The 14,963-nt window shown below is 39.0% G+C and overlaps 1 protein-coding gene across 6 annotated transcripts in view; it reads left to right on the top strand.

Annotated features, from left to right (window-relative positions):
• The window catches only part of MIER1 (MIER1 transcriptional regulator), a 42,813-nt gene that overhangs the window by 11,717 nt on the left and 16,133 nt on the right, over positions 1-14,963 (top strand). For 5 of the 6 annotated variants that reach the window (XM_075097330.1, XM_075097331.1, XM_075097333.1 and 2 more), the window contains 3 exons: positions 6,625-6,649; positions 8,200-8,345; positions 13,558-13,722. In XM_075097330.1, the coding sequence (XP_074953431.1) occupies positions 8,247-8,345; positions 13,558-13,722 (264 nt within the window). In that variant the 5' untranslated portion in view covers positions 6,625-6,649; positions 8,200-8,246. Of the gene's footprint in view, positions 1-6,624; positions 6,650-8,199; positions 8,346-10,191; positions 10,279-13,557; positions 13,723-14,963 lie in introns of those variants that run through there. The other variant, XM_075097332.1, reaches the window with a different exon arrangement.

The following is a 14,963-nucleotide window of genomic DNA, read 5'->3' as shown; positions in this document are numbered from 1 at the left end:
TGAAGTCTGTGGCAAAGAATATAACCATTCTGTGAGGTATCCTGAAATGGACTTAATATTTCTGGAGGTCGTTGAGTTTTTACAGACTTTCTGGTTTGGGGTTTGTATTTTTTTTCCTTCATAGACTAGGATTGTACTGGCTATATATTTTGGAGTTGTTTAAAAGCCATGGGGATAATTTTGAACTCTAGAGGCATTGCAGTATTTTAGCAATGCTTTTGAAGCTGTGAAGGAGGTGATCGCTTTAGCAGTATTTCAGCCTGTAGAGAAGGCTGTTTGCTTTCTTGAGCTGTCATGCCTTCTCTATGCTGTTTTAGAATACTGAAAGCTGAACATTGTTTCTTAAAGTGTGCTTGACTTCTCTGAGATCTTTTCATGCCCCACTATGGTTTTGTGTCCACTCTCGACAGGAAAATGCTCTCTTGTGGTAGGCTCTACTGCAATATTTACTGGAGCATTTAGTTACAGAATTGTTGAAGTTGGAAGGGACACCTGGAGATAAACAAGACCAACCCATTGCACAGAGCGAGGTCAGCTGGAGCAGGTTGCCCAGGACCATTGCCAGTCTGGTTTTGTATACCTCCGGTGCAGATGCTGCAACCCTCTCTGGGCAATGTGTTCCCATGTTCATCACTCTTGCAATGAAAAAAGCTTTTCCTTATGTTTAAATGTATTTCAGTTTGTGCCTATTGACTCTTATCACTGGTTGCCCATTGAGAAGAGACTGGCTCCATCTTCTGTATGCCCTTCCGTCAGATATTTATGCATGTGGATCAGATCCTCCTGAGCCATTTCTTCTCCAGGCTTAACAGCCCGGGCTCTCAGCCTCTCCTCCTCTGTCAGATGATCCGTCCCCTCAGACACCTTTGTGGCCCCTTGCTGGAGTTGCTTCATGCTGTCCATGCTTCTCTTAAAACTGGAGAACCCAGCACTGGACACAGTACAGCTCTGCAGATAAGGACCTGGGGGTCCTGGTGGTTACAGGGTTAGCTGTGAGCCAGCCATGTGCTCCTGTGACAAAGAAGTGCCTCCAGCACCCTGGGCTGCATTCAGAGCACTGCCAGTGAGTAAAGGGAGGTGATCCTACCCCTTTGCTCAGTGCTAGGGAGGCACATTTGGAGCGCTTGGTCCAGGGCTGGGCTCCCCCCAGGACAGGGGAGACACGGATGGACTGGAGTGGGTCCAGCAAAGGCTGCAAAGATGCCTGAGGGCCTGGAGCACCTGAGATGTGAGGAAGGGCTGGGAGAGCTGGGGCTGTTCAGCCTGGAGAGGAGAGAGCTCAGGGGAGTCTTATCCTTGGGTATAGATGTCTGATGGGGGAGCAGAGGTGAGGGAGCCAAACTGCTCTCGGTGCCCAGGAGCAGGACAAGAGATGATGGGCTCACATTGAAAATCGGGAAACTCCAGTTAAACATAAGAATTTTTTAATTTTAAGGATGATCAGAAACTAGATCATGTTGTCCAGGGAGGTTGCGGGGGGTCTCCATCCCTGGGGCTATCTAAAATCTGACTGGATGAGCTCCTGAGTAGCCTGTTGTTACAGGTGACTCTACTTTGTCTAAGTTTAACCCTGTGCTCAATCTCAAGGCATGCCTTGCAACCCCAACTGTTTTAGGAATATTATATTCCAGATGTGGTTTCACTAGTGCTGGTTACTGCTTTTAATGCAACACAGGATGCTGTTGGCCTTCTTTGTCACAAGGACACGTTGCTGGCTTGTGTTCAACTCAAGTGTCCACCAGGACCTCCGGGTCATTCTCCACAAAATTACTTTCCAAGTGGTTGGAACCCAGCCTATACTGGTGCCTGTAGTAGGAGGTGATTCCTCCACACACTTTGACTTTCTGTGTTGAACTTAATGAGATTTCTGCTGGCCTGTTTCTGCAGCCTGTTGAGATCCCTCTGAGTGGCAGTGCACTCATCTGCTGTATTCACTGCTACTCCCAATATTGTGTTGTCTGCAAACATGCTGAGGGTACACTTTGTCCTGTCGTCCAGGTCCCTAATGAAGATGCTGGACAGTATTAGCCCCAGTGTCAACCCCTGGGTTCTGCCCCTTTCACTGACATCCATCCAGCTGGACTTTGCTGCTTGTCACAACCCTTTGAGCTGGGCTGTGCAGCCAGTTTTCCATCCACGTCCCTGCTTTTCCAGGCTGTCCTTCATCAATTTGTCTGTGAGGGTGTTATGGGAGATTGCATGGAAAGCCTTGCTGAAGTGAAGACAAGCGGCATCCTCTGCCCTCCCCTCATCTACCATGCTGGCCCTCTCATTGCAGGAGGCTCTCAGGCATGACTTCCCTTTTGTAAATCCATACTGACTGCTCTCATCGCCTCCTTGTCCTCCTTCATGTGTTGGGAGATGGTTTCCGTGAGGGTTTGCCCCATCACCTGCCTGGGGGTGGGGGTGAGGGTGTCCAGCCTGTAGTTCTGTGGATACTTATCCTTGAAGAGGGGAGTTATGTCTTTGCCATCGTGAAAACTTGTAAAGGGTGACAGAAACTTTGTGTGGGACTGAAACAACAGGCTCCAACACTTATATATAAATCACATAAAAATCTATGCACGTGCACACATGCATAAAACCATACAAGACATATATGAATCTGAAGGATGCTGCATAGGTTCAGGGCAGAGATTAGCATGGACTCTATTCTGCTTGTTTAAGGTTTCAACATAGGAAACCTGCTCTTCTGAATTGAGGTGGGGAGTTGGTTGTTCCCCTTTACAGGAGGCTTATGGAGACACATGCCTCCTACAGGTTTTTCTGGCTGTTGGCAAATCTTTAACAGTGGTTGAAAGCAAAGCTGCACTTTTGGGGTGGTTGTTTTTTTTTCCTGTGAGGGCAGAGCTGCTGCCATTACACCATGCTAGATTCTGTTTGCCTGAACTCATGCAATCCTTAATTCCTGGTAAAGTGAGTGCTACCTTTCTTTCAGAACCTCTACCCTATCTGGTGGTGCTGTAAAGAAAGTAAAGTCTAAGCTATTTTTGCTTTTCCATAAGTGCTGTTGTGCTTTGAGTCAGTTATTCTTCTGGACACAAACATAATAATAACTATAAGTCTTTTCTCTCTGACCACCCTGATTTCTTCAGTTTTGGAGGCACAGCTCTCTGATGCTCCTGTTATTTCTGGTTTATAAGCTCGTTTTATTTCATTCCTTTCCTTCTGGCTTGAGGCCTTTGCCCAGAACTGTCCTTCCCAGGTTGGGCTGGGGTAAAGCAGGTGAAGTGGCAAGGATGGGCTCCACCTGCTCTATGCATGGGCCAGCTGGAGTTCCCCAGATTACCGCTGCAAAGCTGAGACTAGCAGTACTGTTTCCTAACTGAGCTCCCCCTTGAAATGCCTCTGTTACATCAAAAAATAACTGGGGAGACGGGGAGTGGTTATTTAGCCTTAACAATAGTGTTAGTATTAGGTTAGAGAAAAACTGGCCATGAGTAAGTGCAGTTTGTATCTTGGAAAGAGGGTTTTTTTGGTCAGCAGGAGTGTTAGCTTATGTAAAAGCCTTCCAATAACAATGCGATTCAATGGTTGGGCAGAAAGAACAGTTTTAAGATGGCATTTGCAGAATTTATTGTTTACTAAGTAACATGTTTCATCCCTCAGAATAGATTATCTTCAGAGCTTTCTAGGACATTAAATTTCACACTCTGTTCGTATGAGGGCAGAGTTGTTTCTGGAATAATCTTTCATCATAAGTCACAGGGATACTCTTTCCCACGTTATCGTTACCAGCACTGGTTCTGCTTTCCTCTTTCCATCTCATAGCAACTTGGTATTCAAGTCACTTGATTTTGGTGAGAGCAGTCTACGTTGAAATGATGAATTATTATTTGAATGCAAAGTGTATTGAAACTACTGTACTAGGGCAATACTTTGTTAGAAGGGGACCCTAGGATTCCAGGGACCCTTGTGTGAGGATGGGGTCTCCACAGCTTGCTTCCTGGTCACAGTTGGGGCTGGATGTATTTGCAAGGGACTTTATGCCTTGGCAGAGGCTGCCATTTAACAAGGACAGGAAAGCTGCACCTTGACTTCTGCACAACCCACAGACCGTACAGCTATGTCTCTGCGCTGCCCTGGTGAAGTGCTTACCATTGCTGTTTCGCTGTTGCTAGATTGTTGCAGTTAGTATGAGCAGTTTCACTTCAGTTACGTTTCTGTTAGGCCCTCCTTGAGTGATAGTTTCCTCTTGCTGCTAGTGGTGGCTATAATCTGTATTTGCAATACTAATTTATTTCACGTTTGTTATGAGAGAATTATTAAGGAAGACTTAGTCTTTATCTTAAAACTTTCTGAGATATTTCTTAGTGATGTTTGTCTTTTCCTTATTTTTTCCTTGCACTGAACATGCAGTATTATCTACCTTATTCTCAGCATTGTCTGCCAGAAATAGACAGTTTGAGTTTGTTTGATTTCCCACCCATGATTGCTGCAGTGAATACATTAAGACTTTGTTAATTTGCACTAATAATTGTGTATTACCTATTATGTATTACCTAGTTTTGCAAGTTTATCAGACAAACAAATCATACCAAAGAGAGATTGGTCATTGCTGGCTAATTTTCATATTCAACTTTAGCTCAGTATATGCTAATAATACTGTACGCTGGAATTTTGTAAGGTAATCTTTGCAATGAAAGATTTTTAAACTGTAGTCATTAGCGAAAGTTCCTATGGCATTGTGCAAAATTTTGCTAACATGTTTTTATCGCTTACCTGCTTAACGTGAGTTCAGTCTACTTAATTGTGCAGGTACTGTTTCTCTTGGCTTTTTTTGTGCAGTACTGCCTTTTAAAGCTATTTATTGCAAGTCAGCAGTGATACTGCACATAAACTAAAAACCTCAATGAATGTTAATAAGTATGAGAAAAATAGACTCTAGTGTCTCTGCTTGAAGACATTGTATATATTTTATGTTTTCTTTAGGCTGTACAAAGTTAGAGCAAAACTTCTTGTCTATCATATCTTCTACTCTCGTAAAATATAGGCAGACATGCAAATGAATTTTGGTCATTGATTCCTAAGAAGGTGTATTTCTTCTCATTTTGAACAGCTGCTAATATAAAAGAATTTTATAATTACACAGAATTTTTTTAAATTTTAGTTTTTGCTTTGCTATGTAGCTAGGCCAGGTGTTGAGTGGAAGTGACTTGTGCAAGTAACTGCTTGGCCTTATGAGATGAAGTCACGGAGAAGGAAGATGCTTTAGAAAATCTTGGAATACTAGTACAAGTTTTTACTTGAACTTATATTATGTTAGAAACTGGTAAATTTCTTGATTTAATTTTGCATACAATTCTGGGTGTACAGATTTTGCAGTTCTAGTAGGAGTGCAATCTAGATATAGTATTATGCATATGCACAAGTATCTATCGTGAATGTGCAATTTGAAGTTTTCCAAATTATTTCTTGGACAAATGCAGGCAGTTTTTAATGAAAACAGCATTGTGTATTATGTAATATAACAAGATCCATGATACCAAACAATATCTCAGCTTCCAGAAGGTGGCAGAGAAAGGGGACTGCAGTGCTCTCAAGTAAAAAGTCAGTCTTCCTAACTTTGAAAAAACCCACTTCATTAGGTCTGTTCCTGAAAATAGTTGAAACATTTGCTTGAATTTTCAAAACAAATTAGGTTTGCATGTCTGACATGCAAATTTCATCCCAGGAGGTTAAAGACTGGCAAAGTTATAAGCAAGGGAAAGCAGAATTTTATAAAACAAAATGTTTGTTCTGATTGTAAATGTAAGATTACCAAATATGGTAGGCCAAAGGATGTCTCTGCATAAAGATTGTTGTGGAAGTCTCATTTTTTTTTCTGTATTTCAAAAATATATTTGTTTTGTAGTCTGTTAACATTTGTGTTATAAACGTACTTTGGAAGAAAGTCTGTCTTGCAAAATAATTTTTTTTAATCACAGCTGAGTTAGAGATTAAGATTAAATTGCTTTTTCCTTTTGTGCTATGAGGAGTTCTCATTGTGATTTATGATTACCTTTTAAAAGTGTTTACCTTAATTTAAATAAAACAGGGAATTTGTGTATTGAATAGCATGCAGTTTCAGATAGGAGGAATAATTTCTCTTAAACTGTGCTTCCACTGTCAATGTAATCTGGCATATACTTTGGTTGTGGAAAAGGAGATTTTAGTACCCAAGTTAGATCAGAGCTGGATCTCTTAAAAACTAACCTATCACTACTCTTAGCCTTCAGTTTTGTATCAGCATAAAAGAAGAATTGGAAGTGAGCAGATAGAGATGGAGAGAAAATAGCATTACCCCAGCTGGCAATAGCACCTATTTATTCCATACTAGGCTGATTATGGAGTTGTAATACTATTTTTCAGAATGAATTGTTTTGCTTTATTTTAGACCTTCATTACCTCAATTATTGCATCACAAAACAGACAGTTCTTACAATTATTCTTGCTGAAATAATGCAGCAGTATTGATACTTAAAGGAGAAAATTAATACTATTTACCTTAAATTGCTTCAGCATATTGTGCTTTATTTGTAAATATGTTATTTGCAGTGACTTGCTTTGTATTGGATGAATTATTGAATTGAGTTTGTACAGGTTCAACATAGAAAAAATAATTTCCTGTGTTTTCTCTTTTAGCCTTCTGTTGAGTCTTCAAGCCCAGGTAAATATTTTAATATTTCCTAAACTTTTGAAGGAAGAGGGCACCCTTAAAAAATAGTTTTTGCTGGTTTCTTCCAGTTAGTAATCTAAGGATGTAATTTGATAAACAGGTTGGTGGCAGTACTAGTTTAAGCAGTCACTGCCTTCTTCCAGTCTTCCAGCACAAGCTTCTAAATAGTAAAATACACTGGGGAAATATGATTCTTGACTTTGCAAAAGCTGGACAAACACATGTTTGGGAATGCTGATGTCCTAAGGAGCACAATGTGAGCGAGTGCTGGGGGCATGGAAGAGACTGCTTCACCCAGCAATACAGTTGCATCCCTTTAGGCATGGGTACCCATTGGTGTTAGAGTTAAATACAAAGTCAGAAGTTAGGACACTGTATGTTTTAATGCATAATAGTGTCAAGAACAAAAGCATCAAGAAAAGCAGTATTTTTTTCCTCATTGAAGTACTAAAAATGCGGGGTTTAGTTACTTCTGTTTTTAAAGCTGGTTATTTTCTGGTGTTCCAGTAACCCAGAATTACTGGCTATCTAGTAGTCAGCCTAAGTGTAAATTATTAATATCTAGGGGTTTTTTTTGGTTCAGTTTTATACCACTGTACTTAGTATTATTTACTTCCAAGGTGTTTTGTGTCCTGCTAGTGGAAAAGCTTTCCACCAGTTACTTTAGCTGGACTGCTGTTGTCTCTTGAGCTCTTACTTCTTTCAGAGAAATAATCAATTGCTTTAACACTTCAAACTACAAAGTATAGTTAACCTTCAGCCTTATAGTTAACCCCTCCCTCTTGCGCCCTTAGGTGGGTACGCTCTTCAGACTCTGGAAAATGAAATCTAAATTGTCCATGGAAACAAGTGGAAAAAATGTTAGCAGAGTTAGAATTAGAAATCAGGTATTGCTGACTTACATAAAAATGCTGCATCTGCCAAACCATTCATCCATTCATTTATTTTTCATTATCATACAGTATAACCAGACTTCTTTACAAAGAACTGTGAAAAAACTGCACGGGGAAAAATAACTAAGGATTCTGCATAATAAATAAAATCTGCATAACTGTGAAGCTTACTTTAAATTTAAATTTTGGAAAAGTCATTAGGTTGTCTTTGTAGCTGTAAACAAGAAAGCTTCTAAAGTATAAAGGAAACAACTGCCCTGAGTTTATATTTTATGAGTATTTCTGCTCCCAGTAGAACTCTTGATTCAGGCAGGTTTATGATTATTTAAGAATTAAGTCTTCATAAACTGAACATTTTACAAACATTTAACTAGGGGCCTGATGTCCAGATATACAGTACTTCGAGAACTGGCTGGTTAAACAGTGTCTCCTGGTCCTTTTTTCCATGATCTCTTAGTACCCAAAGGACAGCTTTCAATGTCCTTTGAATAATGAGATTGGCTTTCCCTGAGAGAAATGGTTGAGGGATTTTGAAGATATTTTAATTTCTGAGTATAATTTGAGTATTAAAATGTCACCAAAATAAAAAATTAAACTCTGTCAGGCCATGATCTAACTAAAAACGTTCTTTAAAATGTTTTCTATCAGGAGGTTCAGCAACATCTGATGACCATGAATTTGATCCATCAGCTGATATGCTGGTGCATGACTTTGATGATGAACGGACATTAGAAGAGGAGGAAATGATGGAAGGAGAAACAAACTTCAGTTCTGAAATAGAGGATCTTAACAGGGTAGGTAGCCTTAAGTAGTCATAAAACGTAATCACAGCCCACAGTCTCACACAAAACATATGCAGATTTTTTCCCTTATATTTGGAATTTTAAAAAACCCCACCCCTAAAACACTAATAGGCAAATAATATAGATGGGGGAAAGGGGCTGAGATAAATTTGCAGTTCTCAAAAGTTGGGGAAAAGGAAACTGGTACATAAATATTAATAATGTATAACACTGTGCTTGTTTAGTTTCTTTTTGCACATATGTGCTGGTGTAGGATTTGCATTTTAGAGCTAATATAAGTTAAAGTACACTCTGACTAAACTTATATATTCCAGTGTTGTTATTTTCTAAAGCACTTGCACTTGATTAGTGCATATAGATTTTGGTTTTTCTAAAATTCCATAATTTTCATTTCTTTTGCATTTTTATACAAACATTTGTATAATTTAGTGGAGCATATAGGAGTACATTAATTTTTAAGATAGAGGAAATAGAGGTGCAGATGAAATTATTTGCTCAAAGCAAAGAGTTGTCAGCAGAGCTGGGATCGGAACTCACAATTATTGTTACTAGTGATAAATAAATCTTTTAAAACATGTATCTCTTGAAACAATTGCGTATTTGGCATTTTGAGCTTATGCTGTCACTTATGCATTGTCTTAAATTACTTCTCAGGCAGGAATAATGTTCTTAAATTACAAACTAGGTTCATTATAAATGCAAAGTAATTTAGATACTGTTTCTGACCTCATTGGCTGAAAAGGCTTCCAGAACAGATCATTAATGATTCTCAGGTGCATATTCAATGTACAAATCCTATTTAGTATAAGTGATTGTGCCAATATGACTTTCAATTAATTTACTTAAATTAATCTACATTTCACGTGTAAATGATAATTTCTTTCTCTTAATTTCAGGTTTGATATTAAATGGTAAACATAAAGATAAATAAATAGTTTGTGAATCTAAATATGCTTCATCTAGACCAAATGAGAAATGGAGCTCCACATGTATGTCATGTGGTTTTAAAGTTGAAAATATGTGTTTTTCCCCTGCATATTTTGTGCAGAGTCAACATCTGGTTGTGTAATTCTATCACCACATTACAATGCTTTGTTTATAACTATTTCAGCCATCAGTTTATTCCCTCATATCTTGGTTGTCAGGGCTGCAAGTTTATAATTTCTCCATGTGGCAGCTCTTTTGTGATCAGGGTGGTGAGCAATGGTATAACTTAGATTCATGTTGCTCTGTGTGTTACTCTTCTCTGTAGGCTGCTTTTACAGAGTGGCAGAGAATTGTGGTCAGTTTGTATGTGTATTGCAGGTAGGGCTTTTACTGAATTTCAGATGCTTCCATGCCCACAGGGTCTTGCTAGAGACCTGTGGCTGCTCCTAGTTGTGGGACAGCAGGCTGCCCATCAAGGCTTACTTTTATCTCTTTTTATTTTTAGTCATGGATGATAGGGAATCTAAATCTCAGAACTATTGTCAAGACAAGTGCTGTCCTGTCTTTTTCTATCCCCCAACATTTACACGTATTATTTCAGGCTGTGAATGTGCCTGATCTACTAGTTCAGCTCCTTCAGAGGTGAGGTGGCAGTCAGGTTTTGCAAAAGAATTTTTGAACCTTAATGATTTAACTCCTGACTGTCATAAAAATTACACCTTCCTCTGGGCATGAGGATCTTTTCTACTCATTGGCTGAAACTGTGGTGAATCTGTAATGCATTAATACTTGCAGTTGAGTAGCATCCTGCATTTGTCTGTGCATCTATGTATATACAATTTTGTCTAAATGGCAGCAGAATGTCTGTGTCTAGAGACCTGAAGTTGCCCTCTATGCTGCTCTAGTATAGGAAAAATTACAATTCCCCAAGAGCAGAACAGTACCGAAAGGGAATCAGAAGTATTGGATTTGGTGGTTCTACGCAATATTTCAAAAGGTAAGAGTTTTTCTTGGGAAGGAAAGCTATCTGTGAGGTGGTGCAGCAGATTATCCTTGATCATATCCAGACATGTATTCAGTAATACTATTTTTGTATGTAGGAGCATCTGTACCAGATGTATCCAAGGTCTTGGCTAACCAGTATTCCTTCTTTAGCAACCCGAGAGACAGTGCTCAGGAAGATGTGCCTGGGATGAGGCACATCTCGGCATTCTGGGCATATGCTGACACTGCGGTTTTCCAAAACACAGGAAAGTTGGCAGCATAATTTTGGTAGTAGGAAACTGCATTCACACTCTGTCTTGGAAAAAATAATTGACCAGTTCCCAGCAAGTTGCAGAAACTCAACTTCCTCCTATTATTAGTTAAGCTGACTGTACAAAGCATCAGCTGGAGGGAGTGTGACATGGAGGATTTGATGAGTTCTTTACCTTTGTGCTGCTGTCTGTGGGCAGAGCGCTACTGGGTGGTGTGTGCTGGCTTCCTGGATGCCTCTAGGAAGTGGTGAGCATTGCCAGTGCGCTGTGCAGGGAGCCTGCATTACTTACAGATTTTTAAGTTTTTGACTCCCTTCCTTCTTCCATTTGTTGTTCCATATAATCACTTGGTTTCTCCTTTTGGGGTCTCCCTTTTCAGGGAGGGCTCTTGGGTTTTCTTAGGGTTATGTACCAGCATCCTCATGTCTTCAAAAGAGAGCACCATACATGGCAGCATGTAGTGTTTCTTCCAAATACTTTTCCAGCCTTTAGCTGGGTGCAGTTCAGGCATGTATGAAAAAGATGTTGTCTCTTTGTCGGTACTGCCTGTCAGTCTTATTTTTCCTCCTCCTGTGGATTTGTCCATTTTTTTAACCTCTAAACTTAGTGTCCACCAGGCATGTGGCAATGTTGTGCAGTTCATTTAGTGTGAGACATGTTTCATTTTTCAGACCTATGTTGTGTTCATTTCAATGGTTGCCCCTGAGCTCTTTGATTAGAAGAGTGTACAGTCATCTATATTTACCTCTTCTGTGCTGCTTATGATACAATTCTCTGTTATATTGCTCCTCCTCGCTTACCTCTAGTCCAGACACACAAGTTATAATTCATTTCTTGTTATTGAACATCTTCCACATAAGAAATGTCTATCTTTGGTAAGACTTGTTACTTTTTTACCCTTTCCTATTTTTGCAATATCCTGAAACAGTACAGAAATAATGATTTGTGTTCTGTCTTGGAGAGTTGCTGACCCTTGGGGCTTTTTGAATTTTAATTGACTCTATGAAGTTATGAGGCTCTACCTAAGAAAAATGTTGTAAATACAATACCACTTTCCTAGGTAACATACAGTCATATGCCTGTGGCATCATTCACACATACCTACAAACTGCAGTAAAACTTTTTTAATTCTGTCTGTATGTAGAAATGGGATAGTGGTGAGGAGTGCTTTCCAAAATGTGCTGGAGAACACTTGTTTGGATAATTAAAAATTTTCTGATAGCTGTACTGTCAGGTTTTAGTTAAGATCACAGTCCTGTCATGTTGTCTGTGTTAATAAAATATTAATTCCCCACTTCTAAGAGTTCTTTCTATAAAATTATATGATAGGGACCAAGAAGTCAAGAGGGAAGGTGAGGGCATTTTAGGTCCACATGGTCTGCATCTACTGTGTATGTAGCTTAACCAAAGAGTAGACCAGTAAGTGATAGAATGGCTTAGTACTTCGAAGTAAAATAAAATACACAGACAATGAGTACTGGTAACCCCTGTGTTGCTCTTATAGAACTAACTACACTTGCCTTTTGTAATTGGTGGTGTTAGTATGTTTCCAGAAACTAGAGATGTGTTGATCAGTGAAAGTGCGTAGGAAAGGAGTTCCTTGGAGGAAGTCTAAGGTCATCCGATAACTAAAAAAATATGATTATCAGCTGAAATGTGCATTACATGCTAAGAAAAAATATTTAGAGCAAGCAGACACCTCTAAATAAGAAACAAAGGATTTGATCTTGAGAGACATAATTTTAAAATGCTCTCTGAAAGTTTCTGCTCCGAAAAATCTTGTTAGGGATGCCATATACTGCCCCAAAGGCTGTATATGTATTTTTATACATGTATATTTATTATATGTATATTTAATACTGAGGTATTAAAAGTAATAAAGTAATTTGCAGACCTGGCAATTAATAATTTTTATTAATAAAGTGAATACAATTGTTAACACCTTGGGAGTCTCTAAATTTGAGAACCGACTGTATAATTTGAAATGTCTTTTCAGAGTGAACCAGCGTTCTAAATATAAACATTTTTAAATGTGCACATATTTAGCAGATTTGCTTCCAACTGTGGACGGTTTTGTGGACAACTAGCTTAAAATGTGTATGAATCTGTCAACATTACTACTATCTTTACCTGGGTATCAGGTGATCTTGAATATAAGGTGATCCCTCACCCCCATCCAATCCCTCATGTTTTTTGTTTTGCCCAGAAAGGGAAGAAGTACAGAGAGACGGAGAGGTGCATCCTTGGTGTAATTTCATATTCAAAGCCAGGGCTGTAGAACTGTGTGGAATTGTCCCTGTAGCGCAACTCCCTGAATGAAAATTTAAGTCCATGTTTGAGCCAGGTATTGCAAGTTCTGGTCCTTATTCTGCTGGATTCTTGGAGACACTGCAAAAATCACTGCCTTTCAGTAGGACAAGTTCCTGCCTGCAAAAAATGTCAATATCTTAGCTGGCTGTGTGAAGCAGTTGCTGTGGACACACATTTTTATCTGTTTTTTTTCCACAAATATGTACAAAATACTATAATTTTTTCAGGTAGTTTTTGGGCGGTAAATAAAATACCAATATATAGTCCAGTAAGGAGAGCGTGCTCACTCTGCATACAGAAGGGGTAGGGTGTAACCAGACGTAACCTGCCACATTACAGTGCTTGTGTTTTGGTCAAAGAGTAGTAAAGAAGTACCAAGGGAGGGGTGGGGCATACAGCCCTTCGGTGCCCTTTTAATGAGCTTTATGGCCCCTTTGAGAGATTGGTGGTATGCAAGGTCTGCTGTAAATTTATGAAGGATTAGGAAATAGTTCCTCTGCGTAAAAACCCGCACTTTTCTTAGGAGCTTAAACTTCCATTTTTGACTGTCCATTCATTTTGGAGTGACCATTCTCAGTATACCTGATCATCATCTATCTGTTTTTGCTGTTATGTTTAAAATGCACACCTTTAAGCTGTAGAGCAGATGTGGGATATGAAGTTGTTTTTTTTTTTTTTTAAATCTCAAACTTTGTTTGGATGTTTATTAGGAAAGTGATATGCCAATCCAGGAGCTACTTAGCCGTTATGGCTATGATGGTACAATTCCACTCCAGGAAGATGATGATGAAGATGATGAAGAGGAGGAGGAGGAGGGAGAAGATGATGATGATGTTGATAATGATGACAACAGTGGCTGTAGCGGTGAAAACAAAGTAAGTTTTTACGCTGATTTGAAACTGATTTTCATACAGCCATTCTGTACCAGACAGCCACTCAAGATGCCAGATCATGGCAGAACTAATTCATAATGTGGTTGGTTTCAGATGCTTTGTGTACTGAGCTCTAATGCTTCTTTTTAATTACCCATCTGTATTTCTCTTCATTGCTCTTAGTCTCATTTGTATCATTCCAAACAGTTGCTGTGGCAAATACGTGTATACATAGAGCGTCATGTAAGAATAGATTGTAATTGTCCTTCAGAAATCATCTGACTTCAAAACTGAAGTGTTAAACGCCTGAAGGTACCTTTATCAATATGGCTGAATACTTGTTTCAAGATGAAAAGCTGATCTACTGAAACGGAACAGTGAATTGTGGAATTGAATTAAATGAGTCTTTGAGTATTGGAGATGGCTGCAAGTTTTCTAGCTATAGCATTTTAAATAGTATTTTTTCCTGCCTGGCAGCCCTGGTTGTACTTTAAATTGTTAACTGAATCTAATGCTTCAAATATCTTTAAAAAATGTATGGTTTTTGTACTGAGCATCTTTAAAATCCTGTTGTGTGTGCTCTTAAAATAAATTTTCTTATTTTAGAAGAGTCTTTTCTACTTGTGTATGCCATGCATATTTGTAACCATCCTGTCCTGTCACGGACATAGCTGTAACTTCTCCATTACTGGTGGCATTCAGAATTGCATCCCAAGTTCCATTAAAATACAAAACCCTTTGTATTGTCAGTAACAAAAAACTTAGGCATTAATGGAAGTTGCATTACCTAATCTGGATCTAAAAAGGGTGCATTTTGTTCTTTGATATCTTACCCATTTTAGAATCTCTGGAATGCGACATAGAGATGAAGAATGATGTATCTGATTCAGAAAATGAAGTTCTTAGGATTTGCAAACTCCCTTGACAGATGCTATAAAAAATTGCTATTTGTACCAGCTGTATAGTTCAAAAAGAAGAAAGATACATAGTTGTAGTACATCCAAAAACGTTCAAGGAGCTGGAGAGGGGGAGAAACTTACATAGCATGAAGTATGCAAAACTAAAAGAAGACATAAGTGGCTTATTTTGTTGCGCATGGTGGTGTTGCTGAAGTCTCACTTTCTTGTGTCCTTGTTTCTTAATTACTTCCTGACATAGCTTCCATCTTCTGTTGTTCTCATGACCATGAGAACTGTAGTTCTTCAGTTCTGTTACTGGCTGATTTAAGATACTGCCTATCTTTT

Source organism: Phalacrocorax aristotelis, chromosome 6 (genome assembly GCF_949628215.1).
Source record: "Phalacrocorax aristotelis chromosome 6, bGulAri2.1, whole genome shotgun sequence".
NCBI classification, from domain to species: Eukaryota; Metazoa; Chordata; class Aves; order Suliformes; family Phalacrocoracidae; genus Phalacrocorax; species Phalacrocorax aristotelis.
This window is presented reverse-complemented; position numbering and strand designations above follow the sequence as displayed.